The sequence below is a fragment of the Artemia franciscana genome, chromosome 2, assembly GCF_032884065.1.
Source record: "Artemia franciscana chromosome 2, ASM3288406v1, whole genome shotgun sequence".
In the NCBI taxonomy this organism is placed as follows: domain Eukaryota; kingdom Metazoa; phylum Arthropoda; class Branchiopoda; order Anostraca; family Artemiidae; genus Artemia; species Artemia franciscana.
The window spans coordinates 28613549-28640335 of NC_088864.1; the positions used below are offsets into that span (position 1 = coordinate 28613549).

At 35.9% G+C, this 26787-nt stretch overlaps 2 protein-coding genes across 9 annotated transcripts in view; one reads left to right on the forward strand and one right to left on the reverse strand.

Annotated features, from left to right (window-relative positions):
* The first annotated feature begins 7124 nt into the window (after positions 1-7124).
* The window catches only part of LOC136039780 (importin subunit alpha-5-like), an 85271-nt gene continuing 65608 nt past the window's right edge, over positions 7125-26787 (forward strand). Inside the window, exons 1-2 of one of the 8 annotated variants that reach the window (XM_065723679.1) lie at positions 7125-7219; positions 23834-24167. Coding sequence is in view for 1 of the 8 variants with exons in the window: in XM_065723654.1 (XP_065579726.1) it covers positions 24139-24140 (2 nt within the window). In the remaining 7 variants the exon portion in view is untranslated. Of the gene's footprint in view, positions 7220-10458; positions 10469-23833; positions 24168-25262; positions 25688-26787 lie in introns of those variants that run through there. The other 7 variants (XM_065723654.1, XM_065723670.1, XM_065723662.1 and 4 more) reach the window with 7 other exon arrangements.
* On the reverse strand, positions 12198-15730 carry LOC136034688 (uncharacterized). Its single transcript, XM_065716014.1, has 2 exons — positions 15647-15730; positions 12198-12800 (listed from the first exon to the last, which is right to left on the reverse strand). The coding sequence occupies exons 1-2, from the start codon at positions 15728-15730 to the stop codon at positions 12198-12200; spliced, it is 687 nt and encodes a 228-aa protein (XP_065572086.1).

A 26787-nucleotide genomic window follows, 5' to 3' on the forward strand; every position in this document is an offset into this window, starting at 1 on the left:
CCAAGATAAAGCCTCATCCTTCTCTCTTGACGGCGCTGCAACTAGTCAGCTTAATGTCTCCACTCATGTCCTTTATCAAAAAGTGCTTGGTAATATGAGTGGCATCCCTGCTGGTGTGCTAAAATCAGAGCTTATTAGTATGAATCCCGGTCTTGTTGATGCAACTAAAATTGGAAGTTCTAGATCCTTCCGCTTTGAACTTCTTGACAATGATGCCTTAAATAAAGCTATAAACAGTGGTTTGTAATGGAATTTAAAATTAGACTTTTCCAAAAATTCCCTCCTAAATGTTACCGTTGTCAATCGCTGAACCATGTTGTTGGTAATTACCCACTCCCATCGACTAATCAAAAGTGTTCAATGTGCGCCACTGGACATTGTAACAAACGTGATAATCCATGCACTGAAATCCCGGCATGTTTCCTATAGCCTCACATGCCCAGTCTTAAAAAAAGCTCCGAACAAGGATAACAAATGATTACTAGTGGCAATATATTTCGCTTTGTTTTACTTAATATTAACGGGGCCAAAGACAAAGATCTTCTTATTGATGAGCTTCGTGGTTATGATATTTTTCCTACAGGAACATTTTCTAATTAAATCCAATGCAGATGCTCTTGCACGGTCACCCACCTATCACACCTTTGTACGAGAAGCTAAAAAAACGCAAGGTCTGGCTAAAAATTGGAGCTAAACAACGTGCGAAGTTTTTGCTTCGCCTTTGAATTGCTTTTGATCGGCCCAAGTCTGGTTAAGTGTTTAAAATTAGGCAAAATTCGAAACGTCAATTTAGATCTTCTTCCCCTCTGGGGGCCTTGCAACTTTAATTCGCCTCGCTCAGAAGACTGAGCTTATTTCTATTTACTGAGCTATTATAACTTACTAGCAATAAAGTGCGATGATATGGTCCTAATCAATGTCTATACACCATGTAATAGTCAGAACAATTCTTCCCTAATTCCTTCGCGGGTTCTTGCCAGTGACTCATGACACATCTGCTAAGAGTGACTAATCAGGGATTTGCGGCTGCTAATATTAATGTCAATCTTCTGTCCCAATCTACAAGAAATGACCTATTTTTTGATGCCTTGCGTAGTGGATATCAGTTAATCAATAAAGACAAACAGTTTACTCAAATTTATACCAGTGATGGTGCTAGATCAAACCTTGGTCATAATTTTGTTTCAAATGGATCACTCGCGATTCCTCCTGTAATTGTTTTGGATGATAAAATTGAGGATGATTACTTGCCTTTAACTTGTGAAATTGAGTCGCCTGATTTACTGACTTATGATTCTTCTAACCATTACAAATGGTTTGATAAGCCAAATTGAAAACGAGTAAATTCTGAAGTTTATTTGTATATTCTTTGCTCGTTGTTGTCGAGCCTGAAAGTGCCTCTTCACCTTCTACAAGCCTCACTAAAGTCACCGACAGATGATATTGATTTAGAGTGTAGTTAATACAAGATTGTGCATTGTTTGAAGTCAGATGCTTCAGCTTCAGTTCCTATTGAACGTGTTAAATTTGTCACCAGAAAATTGTTGTAGAATGTGTGCCCAGAAGTGAAAAAAGCCAAACAAAGGGTGAAGTTATGGCTTTGCCTTTGGATTGCTTGTGATCGACCCAAGTCTGACAAAGTATTTAAAATTAAGAAACATCCGAAACGTCAATTTCGATCTTCTTTGCGTCAAGCCCGCTTGAATGCTTTGGATGGCCCCTCGGATCGGAAGTCTTGGTTCAACGAAATTAATAGAAGTGAGTGTGTGCCTACTACCGTTTCAATGATCAAAATCACTGATTTTGTTACTCGCTTTACTCGTGTTTTTCTACGTTTAATCACTCTATCCAGTCTATATTTTCTTCCTTATTGCATAATACTATTCCTCAAGTTCTTCAGCAAACCCATTTCATTATCTGGTGATAATATTTATCGTGCTTTAAAGAGGGTTAAAAACCAAGTGCTCCCGATATGGATGGTTTGTGTTACAATGGCTACGCCATTAAGTGTCCATTATTGTTAACATATTCAGCTCCTAATCTAGCTGTGTTTTGCCCAATCGTTAATTCCAGATAATGTACTTTCGGGGATCGTAACAAAAGCTTTGAAAAAGGGAAAGGACGCAAATCAGTGTTTCAGATATTAACCAATTACAGTGTCATGCTTCATGAGCAAGCTGTTCGAATATGCCATATTGCATGAAACTTTGACTAAATGTGATTTTTCTGATTATCAAGTTGGGTTCAGAGCTGGTTTTGGTTGTTCTTAAGCCCATCATATTCTTGGTCAGTTGCTAGTGTTGGAAAAAACGCAAAAAAGCCACTTTTTGCAAGATTGATATTTCTGGCGCTTTTGACTATGTTGTACATTCGCAAGCGCTTCATTGCCTAGCTAGGGCAGGGGTAAATTCTTCCGTCGTAAAAGCTATCGAATATTGGTATTTGAATTCGTTGGTTCGGTTAAAATGAATGTACGATATATCTGAGCCTATCTCAGTAGAGAAGAGAGTCCGGCAAGATGGTGGGCTGACTTCATATATTTCATCACTTTACAAATTAGTTCCGATTTAACTCCCTCCCCCAAGGATTTTAACGAAAATTTGGCCCTGGTTACTCTACCTGATAGGAGAAACAGCGATCTGAGGATCTGAGGATTGGAATTCCAATTTTTAAAACTTTGCTCGCGGACTGTTTGCAAATGCTGTCTCCTACTGTATTTTTAGAAAATGTTGTTGTTAGTCACATTGCCTATGCTGATGACTTACTATTAGTTAGTCATACTCGGTCAGGCCTCACAAAGAATCTAAATGTTCTTTTTAATGCTTTGAGTATGATTGAAGTGTCTGTAAATGCCTCAAAATGCGAGTTTTTGTGTTTAATATTTCTAACCCTGCTCCTCCTGTACATGTGGGTGCAATGCTGTTCGATTTTGTCTGGAAGTTGAAATGGCTTGGAATTACTTTTTCTGATACACTTTTGACTATCTGCTCGTCACTGGTTGCTAGTTTTCTGCAGTGTGTTCGCATCTCATATGGTAAAATCTCGCCTTAAAGAAGAAGGTGCAGTCACCGAGGCTTATGTAAACTTTACCATAGTTTTGTTCTCCTAAAATTCTTTTTCTTTCTGGTTTTCAGCCTCTAATGTGTCTTCATCTAAGGAGAGGCTATTTTAAACAATGTAAATTGTTGGTATATTTACCAAGATGGTATAGAAATCACAAGATTGTTTCTCATTTTGGACTTATCGACCTTCTAGTGCTGCTTCACAACATCGCTAAGGATCTGAGGACCAATTTTCCAAAGAAGATATGTGCCAGTGATCCTGCTGCCAGGTTTCAAATTCTAGATTCAAGGCGTATGCATCTATCACGGTGAATGACAAAGATAATATATCAATATTCCTGAATATAGAAGATTTGCTCACTTATTTTGTTGCGAGAGCAAAACTATGGTTTTGTCGTGTTTTTTTTTTGTTTCTAGCACCCCGATTTCTGCTTATTCCTAGAATGTGGTAAGGATCTAACCTCTTCAGTTTTTTCGGGAAATGTGGACCTTGGACCGGATTGATGAATATGACTTTGCATTTTGGAAAGCTTCGTAGAACTCTTGCCTGGGCCCAAAAAGGTTGGTGTTTGCTTGTCCTTGAGCAGGAGCCTATAGTGTGTGAAGTAAAATGGAGTTTTATAGCCCATGTTTGAGAGAACTATCTGAAGTTATGCTGTCAAGCTTTTGTTTCATCAAACCATGTTTCTGCTTTCAAGTGGAAAGCTCTGTTCTAGCAGGCCAGCAGGCAGGCACCAGTTTCAAATTGAAGATGGACTAAAATCTGTAAGTGTTAAATATATGTGGTAGTTACCCGGTCCCACAGCCAATATATCTTCTTTGAGTGATAAACAGAAAAATTACAGAAAAAAAGTGGCATTTTCCCACGGGTCCAAAAGTGCTGTTATCTATTGTTTCTACCCATTTCTGTTCGTTGTTTCAGCTGAGTTTGTCATTCGGTTTTTCACACTTGGGATTGAAGTAGAGAGATGGTATCAGATGTGTCTCTTAAAATTAAAAAGTTCTCTCATTGCTAAGGAAATTAGAGATTATTCTTTGCACCTTTCTAAGTGATGACGTTAGAAACTTGGCCTACGACAAAAAGTCAACTTTTGAACTAAGACAGATAGATTATTTTTTATATGGCAGTCGATAGCTCTTGATGAGCTGATCAAAGAATTATCTCATCCATTTTTTGGTAGAAAAATTCCTTCATAAGATGTACGAGTTTGAAAGTTCAAAGGGGTTGACAACTTCAGTAGTAAGGTACATACTGAAACCAAAAATAGGCCGAGATCAATTGTGAAAAATATAGGGGATTTTCAAGCAACAGTCGACTGTTAGCTCATATTTATCTTTGGCAATATGGGGTTCGGTATTTTTGCTAGTTGATGTACCTATTATTTGTTTCTAGTGTATTTGATGGTAAGACCAATTTGGTTCCAGTGGTAAGACATGTAGGGAACTTATTTATTTCAAGATCCTTACAGATTAACAACTTCAGCGTTTAATCGAAGCGAGGAAACAAAACCAAGGCTATGCGTCCATTCATATGGATCATTTCGACAGACTTTGTCCTAAAGAACACGGCAAAGGCAATGGGAGAACAAGAAATCAATTAGGGAAGAAAAATACTTCTAGATTTAAGTTATACTGATGATTCGGGCATCCTAGGTGAAAAAATAAGCAAAATGAACGAATTCTTAGAGGTTTTTAGGCTTTAGGATGCAAGAATAGGTCCGAAAATTAATTTAAAGCGGACTAATTCGCTATGGATAGAAATAAGGGAGGGTGAAGAGGTGATGTTGGGTAGCAAGAAGATTGATCAAGTGGACAGCTTCACTTACTTACTTATCACTTCACTTCACTTATATGAAGATAAGTGTGCGAACTAAAGATTAGAATAGTGGTAGCTAGATTGATAGAAGTTGTCAAGTTTGGCTCAGAAGTATGGGTGCTCCAAAAAACACAGGAGAATTTGCTAGATATTTTCCAGAGAAATTGCTTATGGATTTCATTTTGGGTACCGAACTGACTTACCATATCCCCAATAGAAGGTTACACCGAAAATGTGGTTCAGTTCCGCTTTCTAGGGCTGTAATGAGAGAAATAATGACGGCTATAATGACCATGATGCGTTCTGCAGATGAAGAATGACAGATTGCTAAAGATGGTCCTTATCGACCAGCCGGCTAGGGCCAAACGAAAAGCATGAGAGGGGATCTTTCCTCCTTAATATCTCACTCTTTACGCTAAGGTTTTTTATTACTTTAAAAAGTAAAATTATAGCAAAGAGTCAGACTTTAGCGTAAAGAGTGAGGTGTTGAGGAGGAGGCATCCCCTTTCATATAGAGAATAATTTCTGTTCGTTTTAAGTTTTAATGTCACTCCTTACTTTCAGTTGAAAAATTTGTTTTTTATTTGATTTCTGATCATTTTTAAATAATGCCAGAAAATCCATGAGACAGATAGTGGCTTATAGAAATTTTGAAGCCTATGTGGCAAAACTGATTCATCAAGAAGTAATAAATAAAATCAATTTTGAATACAATGATAATGTAAATTAATATTTATTTTTGTATTTACCAGTATCCTAAGTTCCTCTGGTTATTTTATTTCTTTTTTCCACAGTCTAGGACTGTAATATTTTATTATGTGATATATTTTTCATGATGTGCTGTAGCCATTGATCACGTTTCAATCAAGTTTTGAGTTATTTGAAAATTATTAGTATTTAATTAAAAAAAAGCTTTGATCTGTCCTAACTAAATGGCCCTTGTGTATCAGAAGTTGTTTCAAAAAAATTGGGTTAAAAAGTCAAAACTTAGCGTAAAGAGAGAGATATTGAGAAGGGGGCAGCCCGTCCCCTTAAATACGGAATAGTTCCTGTTCTTTTTAAGTAGTAATGTTGCTCCTTACTTTGGGTTGAAAAAAATTAGTTTTTTTAAATTTAATTTCTGATCCCTTTTAAATAATATCAGGAAATCCGGCTCCTCCTCCATGGAAAACTTTTTCCTCCCCAGAAAATCCCTCAATGTCAAAGTACATTTTAAATTCCTTACACGAAAAATATCCCCCGCCAGGAGAACTCATCCCAGACAATTCCATTCTAGCTGAAAATTCCCCCACAAAATTTCTTGCGGACGATCCTAGCTGTAAAATATATTTTAGCAAACTTTCATTTGAAAAAGACTTTAATTTCTAATTGTTCTAGAATCGTGCTGGAAATCGCCCTTTCCGTGGAAAATTCTTTTTGCAAATACCCCACCCCCTAGTAAAAACTTACTTCCGCAAAAAATTCCCTCTGGAGAATTCATGCCGTGGTAAACTCCTCCATGGAGAATTTCTCCCGTGGAAAACTCCCTCTACGGAACGATACTCTAAACTGTTCCAACCGGTTAAAAATTTCCCCCCGGCCAATTCCCCTTCACATTTTCACATGCAAAATTGGGAATTCTATACTGATAAAATTGGGGTTCAACACTGTAAAAACTGTAATTATTACCTAAAAGAGAGAACCAAAAACAAAACAATCAATTAATGGGAAAGATGAAGTTAAGTCAACGGTGGATCCAGGAGGGCCGAGGAGACCCTGCCCCCAAAATTTTTTCTGGCACCCTCTTTCCCATTTTTTTTCCATTTTTGCCCCTCCCCAAGATTTTGCTTTTGATCAAAAACCTAGCGACGCGGAATGGAAATTAATACTAATTGAGCAGCGATACAACTTCTAAAACTGCAAAAAGAAATGAAGCAAAGCGTGACATTGGCGAATTTAAATTTTTAAATTTATTTTAATCTTTAGAAATGATCACAAATCATTACGCTCCAAACATAAAACTAATATTAAACTACATATGGCTCAGTAATAATAACACCATTTTTTTAAAAAGACTAATTTTATTTCAGTGCATTTCATTTCGATCAAAACCTCACAGGTTTTGAATTTTAGTCGAAACTTCAGCACTATTTTTGCAAGTATTTACTAGCTCAATCAGTACAATCTAAGGTTCTTTTTTTTAAAACGACGGCCAGATTGAAAATTTCTGTAATGATCTGCACATCACAGGTGGCTGTAAACGATGGCGAAAACGCTGCTCATCAGAAGAATCTTTTCCCTTTCAGAAATTTTTCTTCACTTTCATTAATAATTCAAAAATTTTGGTAACTTCCTTAATCTGGTAAGTTTTGGTGTATCTTTTGTTATTTCTGTGTCATTGCAACTAATGGTTCAGATTGAAGGTTACTGCTTTTTCGACCAGATGAACAAAAGTTTGAGCATTGTATCTGGTTTTCAGCCCAGGTTTAGACCTGAGGAGGTAGACCCCTTCCAGTCTTTAAATGTTTACTACATTAGTGTTTATTTATGCATTGTTTGCTGCTGATGGTAGGATTAGATTAGATACTTAATGATCTGAAAGTGCATCTACAGGGTAAGGTTTATCATGGGTAAAAGTAAGGTAGGAAGAAAAAGAAATTTTGGTTAGCCTAGTAATAGATTTTCCATTCAGCAATTTTTCTAAATAGGCTAGCCTATACAAATGCTGGGTAAGGTTTATTTGAACAGACAATTCAGATAGCTGAGAAATGAACTTACCTCTATAGTCAGAATTACATTATGAATCCAAGTTTCACATGCATTTGTGTCAGAAATGAACTCTACCCCCCACCCTATAGCCTAGCCTATACCAATTCAGTGTATATTTTTTCACAATAAAGGGGGGGGTCAATTTCATGACAAAACTTTAGTTTCATCACAAGCTGTCTAAAATGCATATTACTGCATATAGCAAGATTCACATGATCACATAGGCTATTGTTTCTTTGTCATTATTAGAGAAGTGCATAGATTCTTTAGCTTTCTAAAATCCTCCTACAACAAAACTAAAAATGTGTAAAGTGGGCAGGCTGTTAAAGCAATATGAATAGATAATGACATAAAAACAATATGCAATCATTAGAATCAAGCTTTATGCAGTATATATGCTATATACTATATATGCTATATAGCATATATATGCTATATGCTAATTCAGAAAACTCACATAAACTAAAATATCCTCCCTTCAAACTTTTAACACCACGGAAGCTTACCCTTGCCTAACCACAATTTCTCTAGAAAATAAGGTTGTAATGATGAAACATCACCATAACAAACAAGACCTAACCAATCAGCTAAAACTACATCATAAACATCAACTAACAAATTGACCAATCAGAATACAGACCTTTTCCCACTTTTGATTTGAGCCCACAGGGCTCAAAGACTAATATGCTTCACTCTATAGGTAATGTTACCTGTAAGTAAAATCAGATTTTTGTTTTGTTTGAAAGTGAAAGTGAACCATCTTGGATATTAACATCAATATATAGGTGATTTTTTTTTAATTATCTTTCAACTTCCTACTATACAGAAATTAGCCTACCAGTGATGACTAGAATTAGTATTTAAAATATAATTTCATTTGTATTGTACAACCTCAACTTTTCCCTCAGCTTCAAAACCCTGCCCACTTTATGCATTTTTAGTTTGCCTCATTACCTTAAATTACCTTAAATTGCATTGTCCAGCAAAATAAGGATTAAATCCTGTAGAATCGCTGGTTAGTGATGATGATGGTTGGATATGTCAACAGCATCCCACTCAGTTTGCCATGGCTTTGATGACCATTCTCCATCAATGGTTCTTTTAAAGGCAGCTGTGCTGGGAGTAGTGACCACTTTTTTGGTGAGAGAATTCCACAAACTCACTATTCTGTAAGTGAAGAAGTTATTGCGCAGTCTAGTGGCAGCTCTCTTCTGATACAGTTTCCGACTATGCCCCCTAGTTCTAGCAGACTGGTCAGGTTGAAATAGCTTATTTAATGGAGAGTTGTAATTCAGGAGCTTATGTGTCATGATAATATCACCCATTTTGTCTGTAGACAAGAGTGGGGAGTTTCAGCCTCTTCAGACAGGATGAGTAGTTTAAATATTTGCATCCCTCAATTGCTTTTGTAGCCCATCTCTGAACTGTTTCTAACTTCTGCTGGTCACCTTTGTTGAGGGGGCTAGCAACACACATGCCAAACTCCAAATTAGGCCTGACCAAGGTCTTATATAATTTAGTCATCACCATAGGTGACCTGCTAGTGATTGTTCTTTTTATAATGCCCAGGGTTTGGAGTGCTTTGGCTACGGCTGTATGTGTGTGTATAGTGAATTTTAATTCATTATCAACTATGACACCCAAGTGTCTCTCCACTTCAGATGACATAATAGTCTGTCTTGATCCATCCATCCCTAACATATGATAAGGGCATTTCTCATTTTTCTTTCCAAAGTGGATTGTTTGACATTTGTTTACATTGAATTCAAGCCTCCACAAAGTTGCCCTATAGGAAAGTGCCCACAGGTCATTCTGCATAGAGGCTCTCTTATTGGGTGTATTGACAGTACCAATGAGTTTGGAGTCATCAGCTTGTGGGAGTTGACATCACTGACTTGAATTCATTCATCTTTGTGGTAATACAGTCTACATTGCTATATAGTACCATTAGTCCTTCAATAACAGTATTGTCGTCATTAGCTTTGCTTGATCCAGAATCACATGATTTAAAAGAAATGGTATCTGATATGAGTTCATAGTTTCTGGCATCCAATCTAGCACTAACATACAATTCAGTTTCTGAATATTTGGGAGAGCCAACTTCACTAGTACTATCACAAATGGAAACACTACTTATAGAACTATTTACAAGTCTTAAAGGGGTACCAGATATATCTATAATTCCATGACATTCTCCTGCAACGGTGACTGATGCGTTGTAAGAGTCTGGCAGTTTTTTGACACAATCTTATTTCCTCTGATTACTATGTCCACTTCCCCATTCAATCTTCTCTTATGCAATTCCTCATACAATCTTTGTCTTTTTTTGCAATCATGCTTTGACACGTCATTTCTAAATTGAATGGCACCCTTTCTTTCAAAAGATTTCTGAAGGATTAATTCTTTAGTTTGAAATTTGCCACTGAGAAGATAATTGGGACAGGACATTGAGTACTGGAACCTGGTGTGGTTGTTACGTTTCCTAGTCTGCAAACATTCAGGACAGTAACATCAGGGATTCCATAATTGTTAGCCAAATAATCACTTAAAAATCGGGCTTCATCAATTTGTGGAGGAACTCCAAAGACCACTATATTAAGTTTTCTTTTTTGTCTTTCATGGTCCTTGGCAATCATTGCCTTTACATGGTTTTCAAACTGTTCATCTAAAGTTTTTTTCAATGTAGCTGCTTCAGTGGTCACTAAATCTTTTAAGGTGTTATTATCCTTTGCCATTCCTGAGGATTGCTCAAGAGTATGAATCCTATCTTCTATTGCCTTAAACTGAGTGTTAATTTCATCTTTAAAGCTAGCAAAAGAGTCCTTAACTGCCTCCTTAATCTTAACATCTAGGGTCTTTACTGCATTCTCAAAACCACTAAGAGAGTTCTTAATAGACACATCAACTACTCGTGCAATCTTGGAGGCATTAACATTGCTCGCTTGGGTGTTTCCCTTGCACATTGGACATTTCCATTGACAACCCATGTGATGAGTCATTTTTGTAAGTAAGATGTATTCAGGTTCTGAGAGCTCAAGACATTTGATACATAACCAGCAATTGCAATCATCACAATTCATAGTGCTTGATTCCTCACTTAAATTAATTACACAAGACAAACACTTGTCCTGTCCTTTTACTGGGCTTGAACGCGCCTGTTTGTTACCAGCCATAACTCTCGGGAAAATAGCCAAATATTCAGTAGTAATTCCCGGACAAATAACAAAGCACAAAATGTAAAAACGACCTATGTTGTGGCCCACTGAAAGAAGGCTTCATGGTTCACTTAATATCTATAAACTACTTATATAAGTCTCTAATGTTTATTATTCAACTATATAAACTTGCCAATTACTTTTAATCACTAATAGCAGTATGCATCAGCATTAATCACTGTCTATAAATAATTACTGGATTGGACCTTTGGGAAGTGCAAATACCCAAATTGCCTATCCCCAGCAGTCTAAGGACAAATATCCAGCCGGTACCAATACGGCTCTTGGTGTTTGTTATTGCTCTCTTCTGCACAGGTTTATCCAAATGAAGAAAATGAGTTCCTCAATTTTTGTAATCTGTGGATATTTTTAAAGAAACAAATACTTCGCAACTCAAGAGAGGCAACACTGTATAATTTAAACAGTGAAGAAGAAGAAGATGCACAACTCCCAGGAGATTTAAAAAAAGATCAATTGACCTAGAAGTCCAAATATATAAAGTCCAACACTGTGGTAGGTCCCTTAAATTAACACCTAGGGTACAACAAGAATAGGAACAATGTAAATTATAAGAAAAAACTGTTTTATCTCACAGTTTGATATATTTTAATCCAGGGTATAAATTTATGCAGCCACATGGGTTTGTTTATTATGTTGATTGGAGGAAGAGGGTCAACCAGAAATGGATACACTTCTAGAATTAGCATATCTAAGTGCTATAGGCCTAGTATGGAAACTGCTGCTTTGCAGCATAGGTTCCAGTTTAGATAGCTTGTGATGAAACTAAACAATTGCCAAATTCATTTCTGGCACAAATGAATCTTAAAGTTAGATTCAGGATACAAATCTGGCTATAGAAGTTGGATACATAATACAATTTGGTAAATTTTTTGTAGTTAATGTAATTGACTTACCAATAAAGTGAACATACCACTTGATGCCTTTTTTTATGTTCTTTACAAATATAATAATCACTTTTACTGCAAATTCAAATTTAAGCACTTTTTGACCTAACCTAAACTAACCTTATTTTAAATAATTTTGGCACTGAGAAAATACAGTATTATTATGTTGAAATTGACCAAGAAAACAGCGCTAAGAAAATATAGTATTATTTTGTCAAGAACAACCAATAACTGATAGTATAATGAAAATTTGTCTATAACTGAAAAAATGCTGGACATGGCTGTGAAGTCTAAGTTTATCATCAATAATGACACCTAGATCCCTTTCTTCTGCTCTGTTCTCTAGTTGCTCTCTTACTTTGGTGGTGGGGTTGTAGATTGTGTAATTTGCCATTGGGCTATTGGGTCCAAGGTGTAATATACAGCACTTTCCTACATTAAATTGGAGAAGCTAGTCTTGGGTCCAAACTTGTAGCTCATCTATGTTGCACTGGAGACTCTGAGGGCATGCAATACTAAAGAGTTTGGCATCATCAGAGGCCAGGTGCATGCTGTTGTCAATATGGTTAAATATGTCATTGATGTAAATCAGAAAGAGAGTTGGACCCAGCATAGTTCCCTGCAGTACTCTGCTCATTACTTTGGCCTCATCAGAGTAGATTGGTTTGCCATCTGTAGCAAATGAGCAATCTTTCTGCTTGCACTTTGTAAGAAAATTCATCAGCCAGTCTACAACAGCCTGATTGATGCCAATAGCAGATATTTTGGAGTGCAGTTGACTGTTAGGAACCTTGTCAAAGGCTTTAGCAAAGTCCAGCAAGAGCAGGTCGACCAGATGTCTGCTGTCAATTAGGTCTGTGATTTCTTTGTATGATTCCAAGAGGTTTGTTTCAATGGATTTCCCTGACTGGAAGCCATGCTGCTTGGGGGATAAGATCTTGTTGGTTGTCAAATTCTTAAGGATTGAATCATTGACTATGCACTCAAGTATTTTGATGAGGACTGAGGTCAGGTTATTTGGCCAATAGTTTTCAGGCTTGGGATGATTACCTTTCTTAAAAACCGGTGTGATGTTGGATATTTTCTAGTCTGCTGGCAGCTCTCTAGAAGTAAGTGATGTCTGGAAAATTCTCCTAAGTGGTTCTGCTATGATAGCTGCAGTTTCTTTTAATAGCCTGGGATCTTGGTCCTGGTTATTTGTTAATATCTAATTTCTGTAAGTGATAGAGTGATGCTTTCCATTGGGTATTTTACAATGTATTCAGGTGAAGAGGGTAAAGGACCATTGGGTTCAGTGGTGAAAACAGAGACAAATTGCTGATTTAATGATTTTGCAAGCTTGTTGATATCAGTTATTTCTTCACCATCCTCAGTTACCAGTTTCCTGATGCCTTGTCTATCATGGTCTTGGCTAGAGACATATTGCCAAAATTTCTTTGGATTTTTCTTAGCTTTGTCTGCAAGTTTACATTTGAAGCTTGTGTATAAATTATGTGTTAAATTTTTAAGTTTGTTCCTGCTCTTTGAAAGTTTGTCTTTGTTTTCTGGGGATGGATGCTTTTTGCACTTCTTCCATTGTATGTTTGGTGGGGAGAGAAGGTGAATAGCTTCTAGTCTGCTTGCTGGAGGTACCTGTAGGTGAGCATTATGCCTATGCTGAATAATTAGTGCTGGGAGGTTAACAGATTGTAATCTACTGTAGTAGGGCTGACTGCATATACCATCAATGCATTTGGTGGCTCTCCTTTTTACACTTTCAGCTAGCTATATCTTTGTATTTCATGGTTTCTTTCTGATTTCTGCCCATTTTTAATACTAGCCCATGTTTAGCCTGTATCCACTACTCTACTACATTAACTTCAACACATTAGATTGTATTTCCTAATAGTAAAGATTTTTATAAGGTGGTATCTGCTTCTAAATAAGTTAAAAAAACAACTAGGCTACATTTGCTGTTGGTGCTGTTAGCACTGTGATGAATAATCTTGGTTCAAACTTCCTCTTCTGAATTAGCTATAACACCTTCAAAACTTGATCAATTCTTCTTAGAGAAGATTTATTCAATGCTTTCTTTCAGTGTTATTGTATCCTCCTCCCCTCACTAAAACCTGGACTTAACCCTAGACTGCATCCCACTGCATCTTCAATGACTTGCTGCTCCAGTCATGGTCAAACCAATCTTGAAGCTGTCAACTGATCTGGTCAACATGGTATATTTGCTGAGTGAATTCCACAGTGGAACAACATGATTGGTGAAGAAGTTGAACTGTTCATGCTTTCTGCTAAGTTTTTGATGCAGTTTTATAGGGTTTCCTCATGTTTTGGTGTATTCACTGGTCATCATCTTAAATACAAGGATGACATATCCTCTCTTTCTATTGTATGTTAGGGTAGGCAGGTCAAGCTTTTCTAGTCATTGGTCATAGGAGATTTGTTGGTTTTTTTTAAGGGAGCTTGGTTGCTCTATGCTAAACCTCCTCCAGTATCTCCATATCACACTTAAAGGTGTGGGATGGCAACCAACATATTGAACTCAAGATGGGGACAAACAAGGGCTGTGTAAAGCTTCTTGGTAAAATCTTGGCTGGCAGCTTGTCACTGAACAGTAGATCAAACCAAGGGCCTTGTTTGTCTTCCTCAACACTCTGAATGGGTATATTGGTACCTGCAGAGTCAACCTTGTGATAACTATGGTAGGGGATGTTTGGACTTAGATGCAGGACTTTGCATTTGCATGGGTTGAACTTGAGCATCCAAGTTGTTGCCCATAGAGAGAGGTTGTTGCATTCTTCTTGAAGAGAAGGGCAATTTTCTGTTGAGGCTGCTGAGGACCAAAGAGTTTGGAATCTCTTATTTTGGGATCTTTAAATTAATTTACTAGCTAAAAGATGAACATGCTATTTGATGTGCCTATCAACATCTTCCCAAGTTAAATAATGGCACACGGCTCTTTATGTTTCTGCTAGCAGAACTAATATATCATTGACTTATTGCCTTAATTTGTACTTTGGAGAAATATACAACTCAATGGCCTTTCCAAATAAATTAATCACTTTTTGTTGCAAATTGTATCCTAGGCTCTCCTCTCCCTACCAGTAAAGCCAGATATATCCCTAGGCTACAAAGTTTTCTGACTTTATTAGTGGCAGGAACATAAAACCTGAGTGTGCTAGAACACTAGGAACAAAATCAAAAATGCCCATTTCTTTACCCATACAGGACAGATGTAGCTGTGTTGTCTTTATGTAAAAATTTAGAGAGAAAATATGAAGGTTTTGGTAAGCCCTGGAGTCTGAGAGAAGCAGATTCTTTGTCAAAGACAAAATTTCATGGATGAATCTCATTAGAGGCAGGCTATATCAGACTACAAGGACCCCAAATTAATTGGATCCTAATTACATGCTTCTGCTTTTTTTGCAAAATTTATCCAATTCGATTTTCTTCCTTTGCTTGCTCCATTTTTGCAAACTATTTCCTTCCTATTTGCTCTGTGTCTAGGGTCAGTTCAATATGACATGAGTCATTTAATGTGGCATAAGATGGCCAAATTATTTTTAGACTGGTAGTAATTCCCCTTCCCCCAAAATGAATATGGCTCACTCCCCCCTGAAATGTTTTTTATTCATTGGATGCTACCTTCTCCCCTTCCCAGGAACAAACACTTGACATCCACCCTCCTTTTGCAGCTATGACTATGTGCTTATATGAAAGGAAAGAGCTATTCAGATGGCCAGAATAGGGCATTTTTTCAGAGATGGGTGTGTGTATAGATATATTTGTAGTAACAAGAGAGTCAGTCACTTGCCTGCTACAATTCTGGTTTCTTTCTATGAACACTGCTATGTGACCTCCTTAACATTAACAATGTAACAATAACCTTAACAATCCAGAATGCACTACATTCTTGGCATCAAAAAGCAAATCAATATTGTCTTGACTTTTGATTTGACTGGGTGACTTTCTTGGATTTAGTGATGATATCATCTTCCATTGGCTTGACTGATGCTTTCTTTGAGTGTCATACCAATAGTATCATGTTGCTTGTTCAGGAATGCCCTTTGACAGAAGCAAGATGATTTTGTGCTGTTGTTTCAAAATATATCATGTTTCAACTCAACATTTTTTTTTTGTGGTTAGTCGGAATTCAAGCAAAAAACTTGGCAACAACCATTTTCATGGTGAAATGTTTGGTTTAAATTTGGTGAACCAAACACCAAGATATCCAACTAATCTCATATAGTTGTTCAGTTGTTGGTTGGCACAACCAACAGAAGCTCTCAAGTTTTTCAACATTCTTGTCATGTCAGGCAGTTCATGAATATCCAGAGTGAGGTTTGTCCTCAGTTAGCACATCACCATTGGAAAGCAAGCAAACCACTTGTACACTTGACTTAATCTATAGTATCTCCTTATAAGTTGTTTCTAAGGTCACAACAGTTTCAGCAACATTTTTACTGAGTAGACAATATAATTTCCTTGCTTCACTCTGTTTGCTTAAACTTGCCAGCCGAAAAAAGGGCAAGAAAACAGTGCTAAAAACACCAACTCCAGATAAGTAAAACTAGCCTGGTCAGCAACATATGTGGTACTGAATTGGCAATGATCTGTGTTAAACATGCCTGGGAGCATACATTTACACTGTATTTAGATAACTTCGAAGACCACACTGCCTCTCCATGACGAAAGTAAAACAGTTCAAAATAGGGATGATACCTTTTTATTGACAGTGAATAGATATAAAATTATTTAACTGGATATTTCGAACACATACAGTGTTCATCATCAGCAGTAAAACATAAGTTTTATAATTATAAATAAATATATATAATATAATTATATAACAATATAATAAAAATAATAATATATAATATAATTAAAACGAAGCCGACCCCTATATACTTTATGTTGAACCCCGACACTAATTCAGACTTCCCGTTAGCTAAATAAAATGGAGTACGATTGGTCTCTGCCAGGATTGTAATGAACCAACACAATCCTAGAGGGAGACATAGACATAGGGGTCACCCTAGATACAAGGACTTAACTACATACCCCACTAGATCAAGCTTTTTGAATAACCATCTATCTATCTATTCACCGTCAATAAAAAGGTATCACCCCTATTTTGAACTGTTTTAATTTTACACTGTAAAAGCTCTGTACCACATTGTTATTTTTTGTGGGGGGGGGGTATCCCCTCAAATAATTTTTGAATTTTTAAGTGAACAAGTGGAAATATAAAAAGGAAATAAATTGCTGGACTGTGTGAGTTTTGAACATTTTTTGCTTGTTTTAGCAAATTTCCTACAATTTTTGCCCCTTTGTGCACATTTTTCCCTACAATTCCTACAATTTTTGCCCCTTTATACACATTCTTTTCCCTAATTCTGTTATGTTAATAGATAATCTGAAAAATTAAGGAACTAAAATATAAGATTCCTTAATTCATTTTACTCTATCAGAATTAAGCAAAGGATTAGAAGGTAGCATGATTTTGTTGTAGGTATGACAGAGAAACGCTGCTACTTAAATTCAATCAGTAAAGATTTGAAGACATTTATTGAAGAGATGGCAGCCTCTTAAAAAGTAGTTGTATGGAATCTTAATCTTCAGCTGGGAAAAAGTGAAGTGTTTGCATATATAAACCATTTTGATGCTTATTGGCGTTTCGATTCCGTATAAAAATGTGAAGAAAATATCACTTGGCAGTGTCAACTTCTCTTTTAGTTGAAGAAAATTTAGTTTAATGGTCTAACAATGTTCATTTCATTAGGTGTGTCGAATTCTTATTCATACCTTGTCTCATATCCTGTTAAACCTTAAGTACAATATTCTCCTACTTTCTACTTTGTTCCAAGGCACTTTCATGCTCAAACTCTAAATAATTGTTGGCTGCTATGTGGCAAATGACATTGAATTTTGCTGTTCCTCTTTACTCTAATAGAAACTGTAATGACAAATCTTTAATTTGTGTAGGTTGTACCCAAAATGTTATCATTCAGTAGCTAGTGTTTTTTTTTGGAGAAAGTGGTATTTACACTCACATGACTTGGTATTTTACCTGCTCACTTGGGCCATAGCCCCCCTCCCCCCAAAACCCTGGTCAAAACCAACAAGGGTTAACCAGTTCAGGAGTTAAAATCATCCAATCTTAAGCCAAGCCACAGTTGCCCAGTCCAGTATTCCATTATTCAGTTGCCCCACCCTTTCTGAACCAGAATCTTGGATTAAGTCTTAACAACCTTCCTCACACTCTAACAAAGCTCTAGGCATTATACTTTCCAAAAATTATATGCCTGCAAAGCAATCTGGAATGCAGCTGTTGCAATGCCTATACTGAAAAATCAGTGTATGATAATCTTGCAAACCAGCTACTAGAATTGCAATAGTGTATCCATATGTCAAGCACATGGACTCCTGATTCCCTATTATGCAAATAAATGTGATCACATTGTTCTGTAGCATAGATATAGGATGGATTTTCAAAGACACAATACTTAGCCATTACTGATGAGCTGTAAAAAATATATACATGTCCATAAGGTGCTTAACAGGCTTAGAATCCTTAATATCTCCTTTTCAGCTGTTATTTTGTAATCCAGTACTAATGGTTGCAAGAACACAAAATGCAGGACAGATGTTTGTTGTTTAGGTTGAAGGTCTACTGCAATGTGGACCATTGCTTTAGAGAGTAGATTTCAAGAGAAATGTTGTTCATCAAATGTTGAGATAATGCATCGACATGTTATATGTTTTCTTGTTGTAAATTTGATTTCAATAGATTTTGTCTATGCAACTTTTTGGTGTATGGTTGAAATATTGGCATTTTTATGTCATATTTGGAATTTATATTGGGAAAGAAGATCTAATTATTTGGGTGTTGTTTATTGCTCCAGAGAGGAGAATGGACATAGAAGTCAAAACAGATTGTAATCTACAAAGTTGCTATGAGTAACCTCAGAGGCTATAGATACAATGATAGTCATTTGGAAATTATGAAGTTGTATTTTTTCATCCTGTGCCCACCTCATTTTTAAAGCAGAGTAGAGCAATTCCACAGTTTCTAACGGTCTTCTGAACCAAAAATGGCTACTTTGCCAGACTTTCTCTGAGTAGACCTATCTTTTTTGAACTGAATACCATAGAATAGTGAGTTTGCTATTTGGGGTAAGCAAGTGTCAAATGTCAATTAAATTTTACCAAGTTTTCAGCCCCTGTTTCTTCCTCTTTGGAAGCCAAATCACCTGTAACCTTATCATTGACATTAAAAAACAAACAATATCTTTCAACTAAAAGTAAGGAGTAACATCAAAACTTAAAATGAACAGAAATTATTACGTATATGAGGAGGGTAGCCCCCACCTCAATACCTTGCTCTTTACACTAAAGTTTTTCTTAGATCTTAAAAAAAACTTATTTAATAAATAAGTCATTCTTAAATAATTGTGACAAAAAGTCAAGCTTCAGCATAAATAGTGAGGTATTAGGTAGGGAGCACCCCCCCTCCATATACATACTAACTTCTGTTCATAAATATGACATTAATAATTTTGACCAAATATCTAGCATTTTTCTTGAAATTTATCACTGTCTAATAAAAGGGTTTATCCCGATTTGAACTTTTATTTAACTTCCGCTTGTTTTATGTTTTAATGTTGCTGCCTACTTTCAGTTGAAAAACGTGTTATTTTTATTTAGTTTCTGGTTGTTTTAAATATAGCTGGGAAGTCCAGCTCCTCCTCCATGGAAAATTCCTCCCACATAAAATACAACCCCTCCTCCTGCCAGAAAAATTCCCCCCTGGACAAACTATGTGAAAATTCTCGCCAGAAAATCTGTTCTTGGTTAATACCAAGTGCCATAAAAATAAGTTTTTTAACTGAAAGTAAGGAGCAAGATTGAAACTTAAAACGAATAGAAATTGTTCTGTGTATGGGGGTAGGGCCGCCCTTCCTCAACCCTCACTCTTTACACTAAACTTTGACTTTTTGTCCTGATTCTTTAGGAAAGAAAATTAAATATAAAACAACTAGTTTTTTTTAACTGAAACTAACGAGCGACATTAAAACTTCAAACGAACAGAAATTACTCCGTGTATGAAAGGGGCTGTTCCCTTCTCAACGTGCCGCTCTATACGCTAAAGTTTTACTCTTTCTCTCAATTCTACTTTATTAAACGGTAAAAAACTATAGCGTAAAGAGCGGGACGTTGAGAAGGGAACAGCCCCTTTCATACACGGAGTAATTTCTGTTCGTTTTAAGTTTTAATGTCGCTCCTTACTTTCAGTTAAAAAAACTAGTTTCTTATTTATTTTCTGAACGTTTTTGAATTAATGCATGTTTGATTTTGGCTCTCCGCACATAAATTATTAAAATGAAATCTGCATATCAATTATTTTTTAGGCTAAATGGCCTATTAATTATTAAACTACTACTAATTAATTATTTTTTAGACTAAATGGTCTTAGTTTTGATCGGACGATTTTGAGAAATAAGGGGTGGGGAAGGGTGCCTTGTAGCCCTCTAATTTTTCGGTTACTTAAAAAGGCAACTAGAACTTTTAATTTTTAACGAATGTTTTTATTAGTAAAAAATATACGTAACTTAAGAATTAACCTACGTAACAAACTTCAATATTCTTATATTTTTATTATGTATATGAGGGGGTTTGTCCCCTCGTTAATACCTCGCTCTTTACACTAAAGCTTAAGTTTTGCCCCAATTCTTTAAGAATGACCCCTGAATCAGAAAGGCTGTAGAATAAATAGTTCAAATTACTAAAGATACGTTAGCATAAAGAGCGAGGTATTTAGGAGGAGAAGAACCCGTCATATGCGTAATAATCTCTTTTTGTTTTAAGTTTTAATGCTACTCCTTACTTTCAATTGAAAAAAACTTTTTCATGTTTGTTTTTTCATTGTTTTTTTTTTATAGTAATGCTAGAAAATCCTGCGCCCTATTCATTGAATTTCTCTTCCTGCATGACATATTCCTCCAAGGAAAGACCCTCCCACATAGCGCCCTCCCCTCAACCCCCCCCCCCCCCCAACCAAAAAAAAAATCCCCCTGAAAACGTCTGTACACTTCCCAATAACCATTACTGTTTGTAAACAATGGTCAAAGTTTGTAACTTGCAGCCCCTCCCCGGGGGACTGTGGGGGAGTAAGTCATCCCCAAAGACATAGTTATTATGGTTTTTGACTCTGCTGAACAAAGTGGCTATCTCAAAATTTTGATCCGTTGACTTTGGGTAAAAAATGAGCGTGGGAGGGGGCCTAGGTGCCCTCCATTTTTTGTCACTTAAAAAGTGCACTAAAACTTTTCATTTTCGTTAAAATGAGCCCTCTTGCGACATTCTAGGACCACTTGGTCGATACGATGATCCCTGGAAAAAAAACCAAATAAACACGCACCTGTGATCTGTCTTCTGGCAAAAAAATACGAAATTCTACGTTTTTGTAGATAGGAGCTTGCAATTTTTGCAACAGGGTTCTCTGATACGCTGAATGCCATGGTGCGATTTTCGTTAAGATTCTATGACTTTTAGGGGGTGTTTCCCCCTATCGTCTAAAATAAGGCAAATTTTCCCAGTCTCGTAACTTTTGATGACAAATTCTAAATTTAATGAAACTTATATATTTAAAATTAGCATGAAAATCTGATTCTTTTGATGTATCTTTTAGTATCAGAATTCCGTTTTTTAGAGTTAGGTTTACTATTGAGTCGGGTCGCTCCTTACTGCATTTCGTTGCCACGAACTGTTTGATTACTCAAACACAAGAACCATTGATTTTTAATGGGTAAAAGAGCAAGACTTTAGCTTAAAGAGTGCAGGTTGAGGAAGGGGCAGCCCGCCTCATATACAGAATAATTTTGATTTGTTTTAAGTTTTAATGTTGCTCCTTACTTTTAGTTGAAAAACTTTTTTTTTATTTAATTACACACAAGTTTCCGTAATTCAATATCTTAATCCCCCATTAGGTCTGAGGTGCAGATTTTCTATAGAAATCGCAGGGGTTAAACCTTACCTCTTTTCACAACACTTAATATTGGTAGGAAAAAATATGGACTAAATATAACTTTCACATCAGGGCTCTTATAGTAAAGAGTGAACCTCTGCCCATAGTAACTGGAACTTAAAAGACATTAAAAAATTGTGAAGTGAGCAAGAATCGTAATTTGAAGCCGATTTAGGAATGGTAACTTTTATTTCGGCTGATCTTAACTCTAAAATTTATTGCAAAAACCATTTTATCGGAGTTTCAAATAAAAGCCAGGAACCCCTTGAAAATACTGTCGGATCGAAAATGAAAATTGCAACATTAGGATAACCATAGCAAAAGCTTCGTACAGGAAAATTAAAATCCCTGTCATGAATAACATAGAAAATCCCTTTTTGAATGGGGAGGACTGGTGCGTCTTTTTCTTTTTTTAACTAGAAGGGATCGTACCAAATCAGTGATTGTAGAATGTTGGGAGAGGGCCCATTTGAAAGATAATTGCCATACCTACAGCCTTGTTTAAGTAAACTAAGATAATTTAAAATAAAGTGCAGCTTTTCCAAAAACTGCATCTTAAAATACAATATGATATAACATAGGTATCTTTTGGGTAATTTTTAGAGCATTCCTTGTATTATAAATTGCTAAAATAAAAAAAAAAAAATTTGAATTTTATCATAATTTGACTTTGCGGAAAATAATGTTTGAACTTATAATATACTTAATTGAGAGTGATAGCTTTAATTGTGGTATTGAAACAGTCCCAAAATTTTCACAAATTATATTAACTACACATCTTAAATTCTTTGATTATTCTTCAGTTTTTTGAAATCTAAATATTTCTCATTGAACAGTATTTCATAAATGATGTGAAAAAAATTATCTGCACCTCCTCAGAGATGCCGAGGATAATGTGACAAAATGGTAGATTATTTTTAGGGGACACTTGAGGGAGGTGCGAAGTAACATTTAAAAAAATTAATTAATGCTAATTAAAAAAAAGAAATAAATAATTCTGACGGAAGTAAAGAGCGAAGTGGAAACTTTAAACGAACAGAAATTATTGTTTCGTAGTTAATGGAACATAAATCTGCAATGCTGGTTCGAATAAAGTGACTCGTGGCATTTCTCTATATTTGTAGGGAGCTTTGTTGAAAACTCAAATTGGTGAGTTTTTTTAGATCTGCAGGCTACTTAAGGAATTCTGTTCCTAACCTGTGTTTTTCGTGTCATTTTAGTGTGTTCAGTAAGGTGCCCATTTTAGAGAATTCAACAAATATAGGGGAACAAGAGGAGTCAGTTTGATTGAACCAGCATTGCAGATATATGGTGCGTGAACTGTGAAGCAATAATTTTTGTTCATTTTAAGTTCCAACTTTGTTCTTTAGTTCCATCAGAAATTTTATTTTTTTTTAGAATACGGTAAAGGATTGAATAGTATTATTAATACCGGAAATATTTTTCAGTTAAGATGGTTTCATCGTATTTGCATGTTTTCATATATTTTCTTTGTTTGTATTTAGCTTTAGATTTGTTGTTGCAAAAATCTTACAGAATAAAGTCGTTAGTAATAAAATCGTATTTATTCAAAACTTTTTCTTTCATGCAAAAATCCTCAAGTACAAAAAATGGAATCGTATTATAGATTCAGTGATCATTTCATCTTGAACCTAAAATTCTTGTAATTTCGACACGCACAAAAGAGAAGATGCTGTAGCTGTATATAACCTATATGAAGATCCTTGCTACTAATACAGTTGTGCTTGGGTAAAGATTAGGCTTGGATTTTGAGAGGATTTTACACGTATGCTATCCCATCATTATTGTCAATAACCACTTGTCTGTGCTTGGATTTCACCCCCTCTCTTAACCTCGGGAGAATGCTTTTTTATCAGATATACCAAAAGCCACACATTGGAAATACTTTCGCAATTTTGAACTATAAACTGAATTTATATTGCATGAAAGAAAGAGATCTCAAAGATCAATTACTTAATTGTTCTTATCATGTTTGCGGTTCTTATCTCTTCTATATTAATAAAAGCGGAAATTGTGGCGGTATACTGATTCATTGCATTCTCTTCCAGGGCGATCTTCTTAAAAATCTCCTTGATTTGCTTCCTTTTATCAAGTAATTGAGTGCGCCGGTTTTCTGAGCTAGAGACAAAATCGGAGGAGCACGAGAATAAGGCGTCAGAGAAACAACTCTGAGAGTAGTTCTTTTGATCGATTCCAGATTAGTTCTGTTGATTTATACGAAAGTGGGAGAGATCAACAAGTGGATGAGCTCTTAAAACTGATGGAAATGGTGTTTTTTTAGAACAGTTATGGCTTAGTGACATCCCAAGTAAGGTGTTATTACAATCTCTAGTGAGCCTCACTATGTTTTGAAATGTAAAGCAGAATTTGGTATTTTCTTAGGTTTGTTTGAAAAAGGAAACAGTTAATAAATCATTTGGCTGTATCATTGTCGTACCTTGTAGAGCTGTCCGAAAGTGAAAACACACATACGGCCATTTTTATCTCACTGTAACACTGCAGTTTTTAATGGTTTGCATATTTTTTTTTTATCTTACTTCTCATCAATAGTTGTGTCATAATGCCGATTACAAAGAAAAACCTCAAGGGCTAGATTCTTGCATAAGCGGGCTGGGGGGTTGCTGGGATGCGGCTAAGCTGAAAAAAAAACTAAAAATTGTCACCAGCAATCGAAGAAATAACTTGAGCAAGTGACTGACATATGGTCACTAATTTGTATAAGGGAGGGGGGAAGGGTATTAAGACGGAAGCAAACAGGAACAGATGATTACAAAAAAATTATGGTAATAATAGTAAGAACATAAAATTTAAGGTGGAGAGGAGATTCTTCCTACTAACGTGACTCATGAAATCTGTGTTTAAAAAATTCTCATTTCGATTATAATTGCTCCCCCTATATGAGAAAGATGCTCCGTCCTCCATACACCCCTTTTTTATTAAATAAGTCGACTCTAGTTCGGCATTTGTGAAGGGACACACATGCACGGAAAGGTGTAGCATAAATGGGAGACAGTAACAACGGCAATCAAAGGGATAAAATTAACCCTTGACTGGGCTGCCCACTTAATTCAACAATCTGTCTTGGCTTTTTTCTACAATTGGCCATGACTTTGACTTTTCCCACAACTATTCCCTCTTTTTTAAATTCAAAAATCAACGGATCTCGGTCGAGGCCTTTAATTTTTGAATTTAAAAAAGAGGGAATAGTTGTGGGAAAAGTCAAAGTCATGGCCAATTGTAGAAAAAAGCCAAGACAGATTGTTGAATTAAGTGGGCAGCCCAGTCAAGGGTTAATTTTATCCCTTTGATTGCCGTTGTTACTGTCTTAAAAGATTTACCTGTCTTAAAAGAAGTAAACCTCTTTGCTCTTAGAACTAGAGGTTATATCTTACAATTTGTTTGTTTTTTGGACAGTAAAGGCTAGCTTCAGTTCATAGAAATGGTAGATTTCTTTCAAGGGTTTAGATTTTTTTTTTAGAAAAATTGTGACAATTACACTATTCAAGGAAATGATATAGCCTTACTTTTGCTTATAGCAAATAAGATTATATTTAACTGCCTCTGAGCTAGAGGGAGAGAATTATTTTTTTGAGATCGCTGATATCAGCTAGAATTGCATTGAGTTTCTCTATTAGAAATAATTCAAAAAAGCAAACTATTTATTAAATAGTTTGCTTAAATAGTATTTAAAACTTTGGTTGATAATTTCTAAGTTTTAACTTCGGTTGCGTTCTTCCAAAGCTCCGGTTGAAGAAGGTACGACAATATTAGGCAGCTGATGAATGAATAACCTCGGTTTGTGTTTCCTGGTTGCTATGAATATTTTTACTTGCTGGTAAAGTTAAAATAGCTCTGAAAAAAATAGTGAGGCTCCTTGAAAAGAATCCATACATTACAATAAGGTGACGAGAATATATCCTAATGTTTTCATATTTCTTCATTTGTAATGATTCAAGAAAAAAAGAACTATTAACTCATAGAACGTAACTTTTAACGATGGGTTGAAATAAAATATGAAGGAATTAAATCTCTGAACAACTGTGTCTCAGAAGCCGCTTTACCAGAAAAAAAAAATGATATTGGTTCAGCTAGAAAATTTTCGCACAGGGTGTCAAGGGTGAAAATTCGGTATCGATTTCTTGATTTGCCAAGTAACAATAAAATTTTCTGTGAATCTGCATAAACCAATAATTAGAGGAAAAAAATAGCTTTAATTTACTGTATCAGCACATTTCCAATCTCTACAAGGTGGTTCTTCGGGTTAGTTAGAAAAATATGACTTCCACTCAGCTAAGGGATTTTGTTTTCTTCGCTTTATTCTCTTTTGAGAATCCCTCTTCTCTGTGGTGACTGTTCTTTACTGGCAAATGCTTATACTAATCAGTATTCATTAGAGGTGTATCTGACACAAAACTTGTCTTTGTACCATTTAGATCGAAAGCATATTCCATGGTTTGGGTAACTTTATATTGTGACTTACACTCACGTTTATGGCTTGGTGTAAAATATGTATAATAACTAGTTTATATTTTAATTTTGATTGCAAAATGTTGGAATATACAGTACAAGAATGTAACTCGCTTGATACCAAGCATCACTGGTTATTAGGCATGGAAACTCGTAATTGAAAAAATTGCCACAAACTGCAGGATCAGGCAGAATCTGGTTCACTCAAGAGTATTCAATTTCGTCATGATCATTTGAATGAAACTCGAAGCAGTACAAAAAGGCATCAGGTTTTCTGAGGAAGATCACTTAACAGAATTTGGAAGGGGTGAATCAATCATTTCAACATACTCTTTTTCACAAGAACTTCCTTTTTTCTCCTTCACCTCGCATGCCATAATGAAGTACCCTTCGTTGATGAATTTGACTGAAATTCACCAGTTATTGTTTCAGGAGATTGTTACTCCTCCTTGCTGCTATTTCAGGATCGTTTGGAGCTTTAACTTCAATCGCCAATGATTTACGATCGTGAAATGATTGGAAGCGGTTATATGAT